Below are 20,635 nucleotides of genomic sequence, written 5' to 3' on the forward strand. Positions count from 1 at the left end.
TCAGCCTCCCAAGTAGCTAGGACTACAGGCACGTGCCACCACGCCCGGCTAATTTTTTGTATTTTTAGTAGAGACAGGGTTTCACCTTGTTAGCCAGGATGGTCTCAATCTCCTGACCTCGTGATCCGCCTGCCTCGGCCTCCCAAAGTATTGGGATTACAAGTGTGAGCCACTGCGCCCAATTGAAGAAAAGAGGTTTACTTGGCTCACGGTTCTGCAGACTGTACAAGCATGGCGCTAGCATCTGCTCAGCTTCTGGGAGGCCTCAGGGAGCTTTTACTCACTGCAGCAAGCATGTTACATGGTGAAAGCAGGGGCCACATGTGGGGAAGGTTAGTGCCACACACTTTTAAATGACCAGATCTCATGAGAACCCACTCACTGTGGTAAGGACAGCACCAAGCTATGGGGGATCCACCCCCACGACCCAAACAACTCCCGCCAGGTCCCACTTCCAACACTGGGGAGTGCATTTCAACATGAGATTTGGGCAGGGACAAATATCCAGACTCTATCAGCGGGGAAACTCCAAACTCATCCTAGTGGTAGGAGGCAGAGAATGATATTGGGGGTTGGTGGTCGGCAGTTGAAGATAAATTTCCTTTATCTGTTGAATTTTATTTCTTAAGAAACAAAATTTTTCTTCAAGTGTAATAGTTATTGAGTGGTGAGAATATTTTTAACACCTTCCGCTGACTTTTTAAATGTCTTCTCTCAAAAAAGTGAGGAGAGACTGGATATAAATAAGTCAGAATCCTGGTTACTCCTGGACTTGGTGGGGTGGGGGATGAAGTTGGGGCGTGGTCCAAGGCACCCTAATGTACATCATCGGATTCCCTTGCTTCAGGTTCTGTCTCTGCTTTGACTACTTCATGCCTCAGAGATGTGCCTCAGCAAAGAAACGAGGCCAGGAGGTAGATTTTGCAAGACAGAGTGAATTCTTTGTGAAGTTAGAATTTTTCATTACAGATCCTTTATTTAATATTAAACATACATCTTAACTACATAAAGACTCATGATTTTTATTGGTTTAAGGATCTTTGATATCAGCATCTCTACTTTCATTAGTTTGTTATAGATGGCTGTATGATACCAGTTACACCCAGAAAAGAAGAAATTATGAAAATATCTGTTAGGGACTTGGGCTTCACTAGAATGAAATATAGTGACAGTAGTCAAGTTTTCATATTAAATGTTTTGGCTTTTTTTAAAAAACTGGGATATAATTTACATACAATAAAATTTACCTTTTCAACTGTACAGTTCTATAGCTTTAGTCAAATGCCTGCAGTTGTGTAATTACTACCAGATCACAATCAAGATATCACCAGCCTTTTTGGCATCAGGGACCGGTTTCGTGGAAGACAATTTTTCCATGGCCCTGGGAGGATGGTTCCAGATGATTCAAGCATACTACATTTATTGCATATTTTATTTCTATGATTACATTATAATATATAATGAAATAATTATATAACTCACCATAATGTAGAATCATTGGGAGCCCTGAGCCTGTTTTCCTGCAACTACATGATCCCATCTGGGGGTGATGGGAGGCAGTGAGAGATCATCAGGCATTAGATTCTCATAAGAAGTGTGCAACCCAGATCCCTCGCATGTGCAGTTCACAACAGGGTTCACGCTCCTATGAGAATCTAATGCCACCAACAGGAGGCAGAGCTCAGGCAGTGATGCAAGGGATGGGCAGCAGCTGTAAACACAGATCAAGCTTCTCTCACTTGCCCACTGCTCACCTCCTGCTGTGCGACCCGGTTTCTGATCTGTGGCCCAGGAGTTGGGGACCCCCACTATAGATGGAACCATTCAGGATGTAGCCTTTTGAGTCTGCCTCTTTTCACTTAGTATAATACATTCAAGATTCAGCCATGTTTGTTTTCCTTTGAACACTGTTCTATTGTGTGGCTGTGCTAGTTTACTCATCTATTACCAGTTGATGGGCATTGAGTTGTTTCTAGTTTTAGCAATTAGGAATCAAGCTGCCATAAACATTTACATACAGGTGTTTGTGAGAACATAAGTTTTCATTAGTCGTGGGTAGAAAGGTAAGAGTGGGATTGCTGGGTTGTGTGGTTAAGTGCACGCTCACCTTTATGAGAAAACTGCTCAACTGTTTTCCAAAGTGGCTGTACCATTGTGCTTTCCTACCAGCAAAGTGTGCAAGTTCCAGTTGCCCCACTGGGGTTAATTTTAATTTTAATTTTTATTTATAATTATTGTTACCAAATGGATATTCTTTTCAAAAATAACTTATTGGTAAACAGACTTCTAAAATTTAGTATTATAATTGGGATATAGAAATGATATTTTTTCCAACCAAACACTGGGGAATTTAAAAGTGAATTTATGTTAAACTGTATTAAGACATGCATTTAACAAAAGAGATATTTTGAAAGTCATAAAATCACAGGCAATTTCATCTGTCTTGGTATGTGTTGTCATCATTCTTCCAAAATCTGAAAAGTGTATCTCTGGTAAATGTGATTCTTTTCAAAATCTTACTTGCTTTTTAGTTTAATAGGCTCAGTGTTCTCATGAATTTCTTCCAGAATCTGGTCAACCTGTCGTTCCATTGGACAGACAGTTTCTCATCCGTGAACTAAATGCATTTGAAGAATCAAAGGATAATACAATGTAAGAATTTTTTTTTAAAGAAGTTTCCAAATATTGTATTAGAGTCATAATTGCACCATGGTGGTTTTACTTCATTTTAATTCAAGTATTTGTTCAGATCTAGTGTGTGTCAAACATTGTACTAAATCCAGGGTGTGCAGCAGTGAACAAGTCAGATGAGGTCTGTGTTTGCTGAAGCTAAATTTCCATGGCCTCAGAGTGACTAAGCATCTTCTTTCTGGGGTTAGCTCCTTTTGACTTCTTGATCCTTTGTCCTTCTAAGGCTTTGTTCTTTTTTTTTTTAAATTTATAATTTCAACTTTTATTTGTATTTTCAAATTATTTTTGTAGAGATAAGGCCTCACATTATTGCCCAGGCTGGTCTTGAACTCCTGACCTCAAGTGATCTTCCTGCCTTGGCCTCCCAAAGTACTAGGGTTGCAGGCGTAAGCCCCCCATGCCTGGCCTCTGAGACTTCGCCTTGTCAGTTGTTTTCTTCATATTTAACTCTTCCTTCACTTCAACTTAGGAATGTACTCAGATCTCTCCTCTCCTGAAAAAAAACAAAAAAAACAAAAAAACAACCTATGAACTTCCAACCCTCAGCTTCTGCTTGAATTCCTTTTTCTACCAAGATGACTGAATCAGCCCACTGCTTTTGTTACTATTACTCTCTCCTTTGCCCTCCATGCACCTCCTCTCACTAGCTATGCTCTTGAAAAGGAGGACGACCACTTTCTAGTTTTCTTAGGTTTTTTCTATTTCAGTGTTTCTTAAACTTTTTCAGGAGGGTTCCTGTATGGCCAAAAAAAAAAAAAAGTACATAGGAAACCTGAGAACATAGCTTAAAGCAGCCTTTTTTAAAAAATCTAGAACTTCCTTTGAAGCCTTATGTTTTCTTATCCTAGAAGTTCTTAAGGCCAGGTGAGGTGTCTCATGCCTGTGATGCCAGCACTTTGGAAGGCTGAAGTAGATGGATCACTTAAGCTCAGGAGTTCAAGACCAGCCTGGGCAACAAGGGGAAACCCCATGTTTAGCCAGACGTAGCTCATGCCTGTAATCCCAGCACTTCAGAGGCTGAGGCAGGCGGATTACCTGAGGTCAGGAGTTCAAGACCAGCCTGGCCAACATGGTGAAACCCCATCTCTACTGAAAATACAAAAAGATTAGCCAGGCATGGTGGCGTGTGCCTATAGTCCCAGCTACTAGGGAGGCTCAGGCATGAGAATTGCTTTAACCTGGGCAGCAGAGGTTGCAGTGAGCCAAGATCATGCCACTGTATTCTAGCCTAGGTGACAGAAACAGACCCTGCCTCAAAAAAAAAAAAAAAAAGAAAAAGTTCTTAAAAGTTATTTGCTTTACCATACAAATGTTTTAAATGACATTCCAATTAAATTTAACTCTCCCACAAATCCTTGTGTAAAATTAATGTTCCAGGATCATATACTACCTTTGTCATTGTGTGTATAGTGAAGTCCCAGTTGCTTAGCATAGCATTTTAGGCCTCTATCTTTCTACCCCATCTGTTGTTGAATCTGCTTACATCTGATTTCTGATTGTGCCCTGAAGACATTTTGCAACTTTATGCTGCTTTGCCTTGTAAACCATTCCCTTATCCCAGAAGTCCTAGATCACCTTTCTCCCTCTTAACTTCTATTGGAGCATTTTCCTTTCTGTTGGTCCTGTTCAGATAGTAACTCCTTTATGACATTTTCCTTTTTCTCTTCCCCTCATCTTCCCGTGTTTCTTTTTCTTTTTTTTTTTTTCCTTTTTTTGAGATAGGGTCTCTCTCAGTCACCCATGCTGGAGTGCAGTGGCCCCATCTCAGCTCACTGCAATCTCCTCCCGGGATTCTCCTGCCTCAACCTCCTGAGTAGCTAGGATTACAGGTGTGCACCACCATGCCCAGCTAATTTTTTTTTCATATTTTTTAGTAGAGATGGGGTTCCACCATATTGGCCAGGCTGGTCTTGAACTCCTGGCCTCAAGTGATCTGCCCACCTCCACCTCCCAAAATGCTGTGGGTTTTATTTTGTTTGTGTTTTCAAGGCGGGGTTTCACTCTGTTGCCCAGGTCTCTAGAGTGCAGCGGCTTGATCATGGCTTACTGCAGCCTTGAACTCCTGGGCTCAAGCGATCCTCCCACCTCAGCCTCCCATGTAGCTGGAATTACAGGCATGTGCCAGCATGCACCATCATGCCTGGCTAATTTTGTATTTTTTGTAGAGATGGTGTTTTACCACGTTAGCCAGGCTGGTCTCCAATTCGTCGGCTCAAGTTATCCACCTGCCTTGGTCTTCTAAAGTGTTGGGATTACAGGCATGAGCCACTGCACCTGGTGACAAGTGTTTTGAAAAGTATTAAAACTGTGTAATTGAGAACGGTGGGAAAAATAATTGGGGGAATCTAAGCGTGACTTAGGATGAGCAGTGAGGTATTACATGGTTTAATACAAGACAGTATTTTACATTTAGCAGTTGATGGAAATAAGCAATGATTTTACTCCTACTGGCTTCTTGGTAGCTTTTGAGATACCTACTTCAGATGGAAGTATTAAGAAGTTTATGCTTGCTTTAGCAGCACATATACTAAAATTGGAGCAGTACAGAGATTAGCATGGCCCTGGCAAAGGGATGACATGCAAGTTCGTGAAACGTTTCATATGTTTTAAAAAAAGAAGGCTGGGCCCGGTGGCTCACGCCTATAATCCCAGCACTTTGGGAGGCCGAGGCAGGCAGATCACAAGGTCAGGAGATTGAGACCATCCTGACTAACACGGTGAAACCCGTCTCTACTAAATATACAAAAAATTAGCCAGGCAAGGTGGTGGGTGCCTGTAGTCCCAGCTACTCCTGAGGGTGAGGCAAGAGAATGGCATCAACCCAGGAGGCGGAGCTTGCAGTGAGCTAAGATCGTGCCACTGCACTCCAGGCTGGGTGACAGAGCGAGACTCTGTCTCAAAAAAAAAAAAAAAGTTGCTGAAACAGCTTTAGTTTTTAAAAGTTAGGTAACTTCTTTATGCCCTTGTTTCTCACGGTTCAGTGATTGGCATTCACAAAGTTTGCCATAGTCACATATTACTCATTTACTTACAGATCTACAGTGCTGCATCTAAAACCATTGAGGCCAGATATATGTTTGAAAATCCAAACGTTTTCAGGTTTTAAAATGACATGCCTGTAGTCCTAGCTACTTAGGAGGGTGAGGCAAGAAGATTGCTTAAATCCTGGAGATCGAGGCTGCAGTGAGCCATGATCTTGCTGCTGCACTCCAGTGTGGGCCACACAGCAAGAGTTCAATTCTTTTTTTTTTTTTTTTTGAGATGGAGTCTCGGTCTTGTCATCCAGGCTGGAGTGCAGTGGTGCGATCTCGGCCCACTGCAACCGCCGCCTCCCAGGTTCAAGCGATTCTCCTGCCTCAGCTTCCCAAGTAGCTGGGACTGCAGATGCATGCCACCACGCCCGGCTAATTTTTTGTATTTTTAGTAGAGACAGGGTTTCACCATTTTAGCCAGGATGGCCTCCATTTCCTGACCTCATGATCCATCTGCCTCGGCCTCCCAAAGTGCTGAGATTACGGGTGTGAGCCATCACGCCTAACCCGAGACTTCAATTCTTTAAAAAAATAAAGTAATATGGTACATATGCCAAATACTACATATATGTGCTAGGGAGTCCTGAAGTAGTGTTCCACAATCACGTTAATTTTTTTTTTTTTGAGATGGAGTTTTGCTCTTGTCGCCCAGGCTGGAGTGCAATGACACGATCTCGGCTGACCGCAACCTCTGCCTCCTAGGTTCAGGCAACTCTCCTGCCTCAGCCTCCTGAGTAGCTGGGATTACAGGCATGGGCCAGCACACCCGGCTAATTTTGTGTTTTTAGATAGGGGGTTTCTCCACGTTGGTCAGGCTGGTCTTGAACTTCTGACCTCAGGTGATCCTCCTACCTCAGCCTCCCAAAGCACTGGGATTACAGGCATAAGCCACCGCACCCAGCACATTAATATTTTCACACAAAGTAAGATAAAGTCTGTAATAGCCTTGTTAGGTCAACCCTTGCCATCTGATGATTTTTTTTGCCAGATATATGAAGAAAGTCCAGTTTTCAGAATTTTGCATTTCAGAATTACAGGCAAGGTATTGTGAGGACGCACTTTTCTTTAAATTATCTTTTTGAAACGTATTTTTAAAAATAAACCTTAATCCATGAATTTGCACGTCGCCTCTCCCTCCTGGACTCAAGCGATCCTCCCATCTCAGCCTGCCCGTAGCTGGGACCACAGGTGCATATTTCCTTGTGTGGCTAATTTAAAATCAAATTGCTGTAGAGCTAGGGGACTCACTGTGTTGTTCGGGCTGTCTCAAACTCCTGCTTAAGGCCAGGCTGGCCCCCCAAAGTCCTGGGATTACAGGCCTGAGCCCCCATATCCAACCCAAAATTTAATCACAGGTAAATTTTATTGACTATCAACTTAAAAAATAAAATTTTCAACATTTAAAAATCATCTTGAACCAATTAACACTTCGGGGAAGATTAAAGTAAATGAAGAGACCTGTTTTATATTACTAGGTGATGCTTTCATAAGAGTTGAGGCATCTTATTAAATAAAGAAACTTACTTTCCTGGTTTCCTTGTTGCATGGAAAAATTGGTATGATATTATTCCAGAATTTGGTGGCTTAAAACAACAACATAGATTATTTGTGGGATATTTGGGGATTTGGGATCAGCTTAGTCACGTAAGTCTAGCTCAGGCTGCCCCGTGAGGTTGTAGTCAAGATGCCAGCCAGGGTTGTAGTCTGAAGCCTTGAATGTGGCTAAACTATCAGCTTCCAAACTCATAATAATATTGACAGGCGGCCTCAGTTTCTTATCGCATGTACCTTTCTGGGGCTGCTGAAGGGGCTGCTGAAGTGTCGTGAGGCATCTGACTTCTCCCAAAGGCAGCAATCCAAGAGAGAAAGCAAGGAGGAAGCTGCAATACCATTACCACATGACCTCTGAAGTCAGCCTTCTGCCAATTAGAAGTGAGTTCAGCTCACACTCAAAGGGAGGGCAATGAGAAGGGAGTGTCATACTGTAAACCATTATACCAGCTAGTAAACAGATACATATCTCAAAAAATAAATCCTCCCCACAAATATATACACCTGCTATGTACCCACAAAAATTAAAAATAAAAAAGATTAAATCCTTTTAATTATATTTTCAAATATGAGATTGGAAACAAAGGAAAACATTTCTGTTGCACCACTCTTTATTGTCAGCAGAGCAGCTTTCCTTTATGCAAGAGTACTAATAGAAACCCCCAGGCAGCACATTGTAAGGAAAAGAATATGGGATTTGGGGTTCAAGGGTAAACTTTATTTACTGTCTGAGGGAATCTAGCAAATCTCCTGGCTGTGGTTTTCTCCTTTATAAATTGCAGTTGATGATTTTGACATTACATGATGAGGATCAGAAGAGAAGAGGTATGTGTTCTGTAAACTATAAAGAATTTAAAATGTTAGGTAATATAAATATTAATCTAAATAAATGTTAGCTACACAGGAGCTAACATTTACGTACTATTTCACATGTGCCAGGCACAGTAAAAAACACTTGACATTTATTAACTCATTTAGTGCATAACAGCCCTGTAAGGGAGGGATGGTGCTTATCCTAATTTGTAAAGGAAGAAACGCTTATGAGGCTGGAGAGGTTAAGAATCTTACAGAGTCCCACAGCTAGCAAATGGCAAAGCCAGGATTTGAACCCAGGTCACCTGGCTCTCAGGACCTAAGACTTTTTCAGGGCAAGGACTTATTAATCAAGAGGTGTTTATTGAATACCTGTTGTGTATTAGATGGGGTTAGGTGTTGGGAAATAGTAAACTGGACTTTGGAGTTTAAAAGATAAATTCCTGTGGATTAATAGAAATTATATTTCAGTGTAGATGAAATTTAAGTTGTTAACATGTTTTCTCTGGGTTTTAAAATTGTCGTGAAATTAAGTGGTACTCTTAAATTTAAAAGTACGAACAGTTTGCAGTTTGGATAATAATCATGCAGCTTTTTCAAGTCTAGTGAATCACTTGGTCATTTTGATGTCAGAGGTTACCTTTTAAAGAATAAATGTTTTAAGTTTTTCCTGTTCACGCAAATTTATTACTTTTGGTTTTGTTTTGTTTTCTTCCTGCTATAGACCTCTTTTATATGGGATTTTAGCCCATTTCTTGCGTGGAACTAAGGATGGCATGCAGAATACATTTCTGAAAGGGCCTTCACTTCAGCCTTCAGACCCAAGTCTTGGCAGACAACCTAGTAGAAGAAAGCCAATGGGTATGAGTGTTCTGAGATACATCTTTTAGCGGTCAGCAAATATATTTTCTTCCTATATATTTTTCTTTGGAGTCTTTACTGAGCTTTTGAGTCATAGTTTAATTCTGCTTATATCTAATATGGTTAGCCTGTGTTACTCCAAGAAACAATGCTTTTTGGAAAGAATCTTGGACAGGGAAGGGTGGGAGGCATAACTGGGCAGAATTCTTAGATGTAATTTCTTTATAGAAGTATTGAAAACTCCGGGCCAGGCACCGTAGCTCATGCCTGTAATCCCAGCACTTTGGGATGCCGAGGCAGGTGGGTTGCTTGAGGTCAGGAGTTTGAGACTAGCCTAAGTGACATGGTGAAACCCCATCTCTCTTTTTTTTTTAATTAAAAAATTACATTAATTAAATTTTTTTAAAAAATAAAAAAGTATTGAAAACTCCAATTTTCATGTAAATTCTTAGTCTTTGGAGCAGCTTAGATCCTTAGTATACTGAATAAATAGCTTTTTATTAAGTAATCTTTTTTTTTTTCCTCTCCATGACTGCAAAATAAAAGGTAAGATTGCTAAATACAGATAGAGAAGTCATTTGCATTTTTAGGATACTGTTTGTGTTAGTTAGAGTGGAAGTTACCTACAAGTTACAGATTCTTAGGAGAATGGCCCACATTTCTTTCAGATTGCCTGTGTTTTAAATGAGCTTTTAGTAGCTTTTAAATTTTTATGTATTTTTTTGAGACAGGGTCTCACTCTGTCACCCGACTAGAGTGCAGTGGTGCGATCATAGCTCACCGTAACCTTGAACTGCGGGGCTCAAGCAATCCTCTCACCTTCTTGCCTCGTCCTCCCAAGTAGCTAGGACTTCAGGCACCATACCCAGCTAATTTTTAACTTTTGTAGAGATGGAAGTCTCACTATGCTCACTGGGCTGGTCTTGAACTGGGTCTTAAGTGATTTCCCACCACGGCCTCTCAGAGTGTTGGGGTTACAGGCACGAGCCTGTACCTGGCCCTCATTTTGATTATCCCAGCAATAGGATCCCATTTTCACCATTTGAAATGAGTGGGTTATAGCTCAGTGTTTGCAGTTGTGGTAGAGAGCTGATCGACTTTTTTTTTTTTTTTTTGGAGTCTCGCTCTGTTGCCCAGGCTGGAGTACAGTGGCGTGATCTCGTCTCACTGCAAGCTCTGCCTCCTGGGTTCACTCCATTCCCCTGCCTCAGCCTTCCGAGTAACTGGGACTACAGGCGCCCGCCACCACACCCAGCTAATTTTTTGTATTTTTTGTAGAGACAGGGTTTCACCGTGTTAGTCAGGATGGTCTTGATCTCCTGACCTCGTGATGTATCTGCCTCAGCCTCCCAAAGTGCTGGGATTACAGGCATGAGCCACCGCACCCAGTCGAGAGCTGATCGATTTTTAAGGACAGTTAAAGGTGGAGTTTAGGCTGCCAATTATCAGAATAAATGTGAATCTTGAATGTTGACACAAACTTTTAGGAAATGCCTAAAATGTGGATTGCCTTTGTAGTTTCCTAAACTGCTATGACCAGTAGTGACCGTGTTAGATGTTTGGTGTCTCTTGAGGTCTGAAAGTCAACAGTGAATCAGGATAACCTCTTTTGGAGGTGGTTTCTGACTGTACTAGGAGATATCTTTCTATATATCTTAGAATTCTGAACTGGATGGAACGTTGGGAAATAAGTCATTCCCACCTACTTATTTTACAGTTGAGAAAACCTTAAGAAGGTTCCAATACTAAGAGGTTAAGTAACTCATCTGAGGCCTATAGCAGATAATTAGTAGCAGAATCAGCACATTTGATTGCTATTCCCGTATACCTTTCCACATGTAGATTATGGAGAAGTTTTCCAAATTCTCAGGGATTCGTAAGGAACTGACATTACTGCCTACTAATTGGCAAGTATTTAATGAGCAAAATAAAACATTAATTGGGCAAGTACATGAGTAAATCTCTAAATTTTTTAAATAGTAAAAAGTTCCCTTTAATTTTCCTTTTTTCTTTCTTGCCTCTCCCTAACTCCTCAATTCTCCCTTTTTATAGAAGGTATCCCTGTTAGCAGTTTGCAGGGTGTTCTTTGGGACTCATTTCTATTTTATTTTATTTATTTTATTTTTATTTTTATTTTAGATGGACTCTCACTCTGTCACCCCGGCTGGAGTGCAATGGCACTATCTCACTCACTGCAACCTCCGCCTCCCAGTTTCAAGCGATTCTCCTGCCTCCCAAGTAGCTGGGACTGAAAGCATGTGCTACCACACCCACTCTAATTTTTGTATTTTTAGTAGAGATGGGGTTTCACTGTGTTGGCCAGGCTGGTCTCCAACTCATGATCTCAGGCGATCCACCCACCTTGGCCTCCCAAGGTACTGGGATTACAGGCGTGAGCCACTGCACCTGCCCATGCCCAGCCCCTTCAGGACTCATTTCTGTGTATTTAAATATGTATGCATTGTTATGGTGCACGTTATCCTGTAATTTGCTTTTTTTCACTTGTTGATACATGTAGATCTCATTTTTAGCTTTGTTTCATATTCCAGAGTATTGTTATAATCATCCTTTTTTTAATTTTAGAGATGAGGTCTTACTCTGTCATCCAGGTTGGAGTGCAGTGGCACAATCATGGCTCACTGTAGCCTCAAACTCCTTGGCTCAGTCTTTCCACATCAGCATCCCAAGTAGCCAGGACTATAGGGGCGCACCACCACACCTCGCTTATTTGTTAATTTTTTGCAGTCAGGGTCTTGTCATGTTGCCCAGGCTAGTCTCCCACCTTATAATCACTCTTAATGTAGTTTTAAATATTTTGCTTTTACAGTATTTTGATGTAACATTGTATCTTTGTCCACACATTTAAGTATTGTCCACACATTACAGTATTGTGATGTAACATTGTATCTTTGTCTATACGTTTCTCTTGTGTGGATGCCTAAAGTAGAGTTGTTGGTTCAAAGGATATGCATATTTAAAAATATAGTAGATATTGTCTAATTCCCCTCCAAAAAGGCTTTATCAGTCTATACGCTTACCAAGAATATATGACAATATGGGTTTCTGAGTTCAGTTGTCACCAGTGGATATTGTACACCTTAACACTTCTTAACACAGCAACCCCCAGTCATTAATACTATCAGTCCTGTAAAGAAAAATAACCACTTGATAAATAACTTTCTGGTTTTTAAGTTTCATAATCAGCCTCGTTAATACTCACGGCTCATGACTAGTAAGAAAGTTATAAAGAACACTATTTCCTAACCAGTTTCTGTTCTTTTGAGATGAAAGCGGTAGATTACGCATACACCATAGGGCTGGAGGGAGGGAAGGAAAGAGACACATAGACACACGCCCCCTACACCACTAAAGTGCCAGGAACATCAGAGTCGAGTTCAAGTCAGTAAAGCCACCTTGCGTTCCTGTTCTGTGGAAAGCTCTGTAGACAGCTCAGAAATGAGGATGACTGCTGAATGAATTGGGAAAGAACAGTGATTTTGCACATTATTTTCTTGGTCATCAAAAATTTTTTTGACACAACCTCTTTGTGTAGTGCCTTGAAAGTTGTCAGCCAAAATTGCATCGTTTCAGTAACACACTTAAGCATTCCATTTACTTTCTCAACTCTAGCTCACTGTCTCCAGAACTCTTATTTGACAGCATTGAAAAGGTTGTGAAGATACTAAAATCCTTATTCTCTACATCACAGTACCTTATCTCCACAGAAGCTCATTCAACGGAAATATCAAACCCTGAAACCAAATTGGCTTTTATTTGAAAGTTCAGGCCAGGCCACGGCAGCTCACCCCTGTAATCCCAGCACCTTGGGAGGCTGAGGTGGGTGGATCACCTGAGGTTAGGAGTTCGAGACAAGCCTAGCCAAGTGAAACCCCGTCTCTACTAAAAATACAAAAATTAGCTGGGTGTGATGGTGTGCGCCTGTAGTCCCAGCTACTTAGGAGGCTGAGGCAGGAGAATTGCTTGAACCCGGGAGGCAGAGGTTGCAGTGAGTAGAGATTGCGCCTCTGTACTTCAGCCTAGGCGACAGAGCGAGACTCCATCTCAAAAAAAAAAGGAAAGAAAGAAGTCAGTCCAAGTCATGCCAAGATGAAAAAGTGCTTCTCTCATCCAAGTTTTCAGTGCTGAAAAAAAAATGAAGAGGGTTTATGTAGGCACACCCACATTTGAAATGACAGCCAATGCATTTGTACTGCTGTTGTTAGTGCTTGTAATCTCGGAGGCAAAGTAGTTTTTGCTATTCAGTAAATTTTATATATATATATATACACACACACACACACACATACACACAGTTTTTTTTTCCTTTTTTTGTTTTTAAGAGATAGGGTCTCACTCTGTCACCCAGGCTGGAGTGTAGTGACACAATCATGGCTCTCTGCAGCCTTGACCTCACAGGCCCAGGTGATCCTCCCACCTCAGCCTCCCAAGTAGCTGGGACTACAGCTGGGACTACATGCCTGGGGAAGATTTTTATTGTAAATGAATGACCAGATTTTTATAATAGAGACAATCACCAGCTTAACTTTATTGCACATCTATCAAGCATAATAGACTTTATTTTTTATAACACTTTTCTAGAAGACCTAAAATTGTTGCCTTCTGAGGAAATTGTTAATTTATTTCTGTCCAGCAAAGTTACCTAAAATAAAGGAAGAGAGAGTTCCATCTGTTATCCAGACCCTTAAAGTAGTATTGGCACTGAGAATAATCAGCTGAGAACTAATAAAGCGTGTGTATAATCACATTGTAGAATTAGAAAATCCAGTAGGTGTTATGGTGATAAAATTGCATTTTCTAGCAGTTTATCTAAATTTGTGTGTATATTTTTTCCTATTACCAAAATTGTTGCAAGAAAGATGTTTTGCCAGTGGTAGAAAGTGTTTGGAGTTCATATATTCTCAGGAATCTAGTTTTTGCATTGCATTTTTGTTGCATTAGGATATTAAGTCTCCACATTCTTTTTTTTTTTTTTTTCCAAGACAGTCTCGCTCTGTCACCCAGGCTGGAGTGCAGTGGCACGATCTCAGCTCACTACAATCTCCACTTCCTGGGTTCAAGCGATTCTCCTGCGTCAGCCTCCCGAGTAGCTGGGATTATAGGCGCCCGCCACTATACCTGGCTAATTTTTGTATTTTTAGTAGAGACGGGGTCTCTAACTCCTGACCTCAGGCAATCCTATTTGAAGTGCTTTTCATTGTGTTGTAATTGAAGAGCTTTGGCAACCCTCAAAATGCTGATTGAACACCTTGTCCTTTCTTGCAAATTTCATTCCTTACATGTAAGAGAGAGGTTTGTAACTACTTAGGCATGGGTTTACTGCAGGTTGTACTAAAAAAAAAAGTCAAGAAACACTTTTGAATAATTAGAGTCCCTAATGCCAGACATTTCTGATTTCTTTTTTTTTTTTTTTTTTCTGAGACCGAGTTTCACTCTTGTCCCCCAGGCTGGAGTGCAATGGCATGATCTTGGCTCACTGCAACTTCCACCTCCCGGGTTCCAGCGATTCTCCTGCCTCAGCCTCCTGAGTAGCTTGGATTATAGGCGCGTGCCATCATGCCTGACTAATTTTTGTATTTTTAGGAGAGACAGGGTTTCACCATGTTGGCCAGACTAGTCTGTAACTCTTGAGACCTCAGGTAATCCACCCACCTCGGCCTCCCAAAGTGCTAGGATTACAGGCCTGAGCCACCACACCTGGCCTCTGATTTCTTCAATAGTGTTTAAAAAATAATGAGTTTTTTTCATTGTCCTAAACCATCTAAAGAACTCATAGAATATTGAATATGTAACATCCTAAACTGTTTGTAGCTGTGTCTACCTATCTGCCTGTTTTGACTTAGGATAAGTATTAACATTGGTTTCTGTGCATTTCAGATGAGCACCTAAGAAAGGAGGAGCGGAAAAGTACTAACATTGAAGATCTTCATGTTTCTCAGGCAGTAAACAGATAATGCTTCGTTTGGGGTATCTTTTATCTTAAAATTGTATTATTAAATAACTTATTTATTGTTCCAGTGTCACCAAAATGCACCACTAATATTTGTAGAAATTTGAGTTTCTACAATACACCCCTCATGTTTAACTACATTGGTGAATAAAAGCTAACTCTGTCATCTAGCTTATTGGATTTGACTTGAAAAAAAGAAGTATTGTTTTTAGGAAGTATTTTTTGTTTCTTGAGGCAGAGTCTCGCTCTGTCACCCAGGCTGGAGTGCAGTGGCATGATCTCAGCTCACTGCAATCTCCGCCTCCCAGATTCAAGTGATTCTCCTGCCTCAGCCTCCCATGTAGCTGGGACAACAGGCCTGTGCCACCACACCGGACTAGTTTTTGTATTTTTACTAGAGATGGGGTTTCACCATGCTTGCCAGGCTGGTCTCGAACTCCTGACCTCAAGTGATCTGCGTGCCTCAGCCTCCCAAAGTGCTGGGATTACAGGCGTGAGCCACCGAGCCCAGCCCTTTAGGAAGTATTGTAAAGGCCCTTAAAGTTTGTAAGGAAATGAAAGGGCTTTGTATTACCTTTTCAATAGGCAACAACGTACTTTTTCTTTCCTTAGACTATTTTGGCTTACTGGAAGATTTAATTAAAAGGTAGAGGGGAAGTAAGTTTGCTGTAATAATTTTTCTGTAAAGAAAACAAAGAGTTTATTTTATTAGATAAAGAATGTGAAGTAAGCATGAAGAGACAGGCTTTGGGGGAAATACCAGAAAGTGATTTTTCAAAGATGGCATTGTTTAACCTCCGTGTGGCCCTGGGTTGTGCAATCACACATGAGCCAGAAGAGGGCCAGCCCCCAACTCGTTTGGGCTCGGAAACTCTCATCAAACATCAGTTTCTATTCTTGGGATAGAAAAGTAGTATGTGCTATCTCTAATACGCTACTTTGATATTTATTAAAGAAGTTTTTTATAATGTAGTGTCCACAGGCTCATTTCGTTGAAAACAGCTGACTATGATGGTAGACAGCTCCTGATTGGCAAAAGTTCGATGGTATATTCAGAACTAAATTTTGCCTGCGCACCTGTACACTGACAACATTTGCTTAAAGGTTTTCCGTGGAGAGGAGTGGTAAGAGCTGTAGTTAGCAAAATTGACACCCTCTTCAGGATGTCAGTTCTGTGCTGCTTTGCAGATTGTTGAAACTTTTGATTTTCTGTTTGACGATGCTAGTCAGTGTTCACTTCTTACAGCTTAGCCAAGAATTTTTATCTAAATGCAGAAACTTATTAATGAAATCCACTTAAACTATACACAACATTTCGAGAGGCCCTGTTGGTAAAATTATATATGGATGCAGAAGTATTACAAGAGTCCATTTTCCAGTTTTAAATCTGTAATATCTGATTACAATGATGAATTCCGTTGTATTGTATGTGCGAATATAAATATCTGAATTCTCCCGGGGGACTTGGTTTTCGTCCAAGGATGTTGGCAGTAGGCACTTAGTTTACCTCAGGAGTTGCAATCATGTAAGACTAGATTTGGAAAAAATGCCGGAGTATATAATTTTGGATACTGATATAAAATCATCAAGATGTAAGTTAAACAGAATTGTCACATGTAGTCCATAGCACTTTTGTACGCATTATTCTGTAATTTGTACTGAGGCAACTTTTTATACTTTCAATGTATCATGTAATAAAAAAAAAAATAAGTCACTTTGGTGCAAAGGGTGTTTATATCACTGTTCTCTCATCAAAAGACACACATCAAAAACAGAAGAATGATTGGAGATGGCTGCCAGGCTGTCCGTTGGGATTTTCAGAAACTTCGCCATTGAGGGGTGGAGGCCGGGGGACTTTCCTGCCGTCTGCACATGTTTATAGGAAGGAAGAAAAAGCGCAGAGGACAAGCCAACTCTTCTTACAAATGTGTTATATTAAGTACCTTACTCGTGGGTTTCTTGGAATTGTTGGGAGAAGTTATCTTCTAGAGTTGCTAGAGAAGTTTTAGGAGAAAACTTGGATTTACACAAAAACAGGTTGGGAATGGGAACTGAAGAGGGATTTAGGAAGTGTACGACTTGGGTGATCTAAAACCTCATAGCAGGAGCAGAGGTGGCTTTTGAAGGAGATAAATTTAAGCTTAGCATATATGCTTGCATAGAACAAACTAATAGCCTTATAATGATGTGCAAGAACACATTTGTATATCACTCACATACCTTTATGATTATGTAGAATTTGATGTGTTCTTTTAAAACTAAGTGTACATGAAAGATGAACATTTGTGAGAATATGCCTTTAAAGGCATTTGGGACAATGCTTCCCAGCCACTTGGTACTTGATTTTTTGGTAACAACCACGATTTGAGGATTGCGTGGTATTCAGCAATCTTTTAAAAATAGAAGTGAAATAAAACTACTGGCCGGGCGCAGTGGCTCACGCCTGTAATCCCAGCACTTTGGGAGGCCGAAGCGGGCGGATCACCTGAGGTCAGGAGTTTGAGACCAGCCTGACCAATATGATGAAACCCCGTCTCTACTAAAAATCAAAGAATTATCTGGGTGTGGTGGTGGGCGCCTGTAATCCCAGCTACTCAGGAGGCTGAGGCAGGAGAATCACTTGAACCCTGGAGGCGGGGGTTGCAGTGAGCCAAGATCGCGCCATTGCACTCCAGCCTGGGCAACAAGAGCGAAATTCCGTCTCAAAAACAGTTACCTTTAGGCTGGTCGCGGTGGCTCACGCCTGTAATCCCAGCACTTTGGAAGGCGAAGGCAGGCGTATCACCTGAGGTCAGGAGTTCAAACTGACCAACATGGCAAAACCCTATCTCTACTAAAAATAACAAACTTAGCCAGGCGTGGTGGCGTGCGCCTGTAATCCCAGCTACTGGGGAGGCTGAGGCAGGAGAATCGCTTGAACCCGGGAGGCCGAGGTTGCAGTGAGCCGAGATCACGCCATTGCACTCCAGCCTGGGTGACTGAGACTCTTGTCTGAAAAAAAAGTAGACTTTTGTTTTTCAGAGCAGTTTTAGGTTCATGGCTAGATTGACTGGAAGCACAGAGCTCCTGTCTGCCCCCTGCACCCATGCATGTCTAGCTTCTCCCACTGTCAAGATCCGGCATCGAGTGGCACATGTATTCATTCCAATGGGTGAACCTATTTTGACACATCATCATCACAAAAAGTCCATAGTTACATTAGGGTTCACTCTTGGTGGTGTACAGATGCTCTTTGACTCATGGGGTTGCGTCTCAATAACACTATCAAGTTGAAAATAAGTCAAAGTTCGTTGATTCTTTGATTGATTGGGTAAGGTCTCTAGCACCCGGGCTGCAGTGCAGTTGCGCGATGTTCTCCCTCCAACCTCCGCCTCCCAGATTCAAGCGATCCTTCTGCCTCACCCTCCTGAGTAGCTGAGACTATAGGCACATGCTACCACACCTGGTGAATTTTTGTATTTTTTGTAGGGATGGGATCTCACTATGTGGCCCAGGCTGGTCTCGAACTCCTGAGTTCAAGTGATCTGCCCATCTTAGCCTCACAAAGTACTGGGATTACAGATGTGAGCCACCATGCCCAGCCCAAAATGCATTTAATACACCTCACCTACCGAGCATCATAGCGTAGCCAAGCCTACTTAACATGTGTTCAGGTCACTTAGATTAGCCTACAGTTGGGCAAAATTATCTAACACAAATTCCATTTTATAATAAAGTGTTGACCATGTAATTTATTGAATACTGTATTGAAAGTGAAAAAACATGGTTTTGTAGGTATTCAAAGTACGGTTTCTACTGAATGCCCCATTTTCCCACCTTCATAAAGTTGAAAAATCGTAAGTTTAACCATTGTAAGTTGAGGACTGTCTGCACATTCCATGGTTTTGGACAGATGTCTAGTGACATGTATTCACCATTTTAGTATCATACAGAGGAATGTCACTGCCCTAAAAAAATCCTCTCTACTCCACTTATTCCTGTCTTTTCCAGAATGTCGTATAGTTGGAATCATACAGTATGTGGCCTTTTCAGATTGACATCTTTCCCTTAGCAACAGGCATTTAAGTTTTCTTCATGTCTTTTTTTTTTTTTTTTTTTTTTTAAGACAGAGTCTCGCTCTGTCACCCAGGCTGGAGTGCAGTGGTATGATCTCGGCTCATGGTAACCTCCACCTCCCTCATTCAAGTGTTTCTCCTGCCTCAGCCCCCCAAGTAATTGGGATTACAGGTGCCCACCACCAGACCTGGTTAATTTTTGTATTTTTAGTAGAGACAGGGTTTCACCATGTTGGCCAGGCTGGTCTCGAACTCCTCACCTCAGCTGATCTGCCTGCCTTGGCCTCCCAAAGTGCTGGGATTACAGGCGTCAGCCATAATGCCCAGCTGTAATTTTCATTCATCTTTTCTTGCCTTGATAGCTCATTTCTTTTTAGTGCTGAATAACATTCCATTGTTATTTATCCATTCACCTACTGAGGGACATCTTGGCTGCTTTCAAGTTTTGGCGATACTGAGTAAAGCCGTTATAAACTTCATGTGCGTGCAGGTTTTTGTATAGACAAAAGTTTTCAACTCTTTTGGGCAAATCCTAAGAAGAATTTTCTGGATTATATGGTAAGAGTGTGTTTGTTTTTGTTTTTGTTTGTTTGTTTGTTTTTATTGAGACGGTGTCTCACTCTTGTTGCCCAGGCTGGAGTGCAATGGCATGATCTTGGCTCACTGCAACCTCTGCCTCCCAGGTTCAAGCAATTCTCCCACCTCAGCCTCCCGAGTAGCTGGGATTACAGGCGCCCACCACCGTGCCCGGCTAATTTTTGTACTTTTAGTAGAGATGGGGTTGCGCCATGTTGGCCAGGCTGGTCTCGAACTCCTGACCTCAGGAGATCCACCTTAGCCTCCCAAAGTGCTAGAATTACAGGCGTGAGTGACCATGCCCATGCCCGGTGTGTTTCATTTTTTAGAAACCTGTAGAACTACTTTTATTGAGAGTTTTAGGACCCTTCCTGATAGACATAGAGAATCTATCAGGAATGTCACCCACCAAATCATGATATCAGAGTTGGAAATTGATGATGAAGGAAAGACCATTGCAGGTTACTATGCAATGCCATCTAGTGTCGGGAGAAGTGTGAGGTTCATCATGGGGGCCATCATGGGTGAAACAAAGTACTTTCGTGCAAGAGTTGGAGCGTGGTCGTGCTTGTGGTCACGAATGATGTTCCTTTATTCACAGCTCTTGGGCCAGATCTAGTTGTCTCTATATGCTTGGGCTGATAATGCTTTAAAATTTTTAAATCTTCTTCTTCTTTTTTTTGAGATGGAGCCTCTCTCTGTAGCCCAGGCTGGAGTGCAATGGTGTGATCTTGGCCCACTGCAACCTCCACCTCCCAGGTTCAAGCAATTCTCCTGTCTCAGCCTCCCGAGTAGCTGGGACTACAGGCGTGCACCACCACACCGGGCTAATTTTTGTATTTTTAGTAGTGACAGGGTTTTACCATGTTGGCCAGGCTGGTCTCGAACACCTGACCTCAAGTGTTGCACCCACCATGGCCTCCCAAACTGCTGGGATTACAGGTGTAAGCCACTGTGCCCGGCCAAAAAATATTAAATCTTGAGGCACATGCAGGAGTAAAACACACTCAGACTCAATCTTCAATGTTCTTAAAAATTGGAGGGGATCATACTTCATGGTTTTGTTTTGTTTTGTTTTGTTTTGTTTT

At 41.6% G+C, this 20,635-nt stretch overlaps 1 protein-coding gene across 4 annotated transcripts in view; it reads left to right on the forward strand.

Moving 5' to 3' along the window:
- Window positions 1-16,630, forward strand: part of FOPNL (FGFR1OP N-terminal like) — a 22,919-nt gene extending 6,289 nt beyond the window's left edge. For 2 of the 4 annotated variants that reach the window (XM_011991184.1, XM_011991185.1), the window contains 3 exons: window positions 2,568-2,652; window positions 8,812-8,948; window positions 14,844-16,630. In XM_011991184.1, the coding sequence (XP_011846574.1) occupies window positions 2,568-2,652; window positions 8,812-8,948; window positions 14,844-14,920 (299 nt within the window). In that variant the 3' untranslated portion in view covers window positions 14,921-16,630. The remainder of the gene's footprint in view (window positions 1-2,567; window positions 2,653-8,811; window positions 8,949-14,843) is intronic. The other 2 variants (XM_011991187.1, XM_011991188.1) reach the window with 2 other exon arrangements.
- Window positions 16,631-20,635: the final 4,005 nt, after the last annotated feature.

This window comes from Mandrillus leucophaeus, unplaced genomic scaffold (assembly GCF_000951045.1).
Source record: "Mandrillus leucophaeus isolate KB7577 unplaced genomic scaffold, Mleu.le_1.0 Scaffold390, whole genome shotgun sequence".
In the NCBI taxonomy this organism is placed as follows: Eukaryota; Metazoa; Chordata; class Mammalia; order Primates; family Cercopithecidae; genus Mandrillus; species Mandrillus leucophaeus.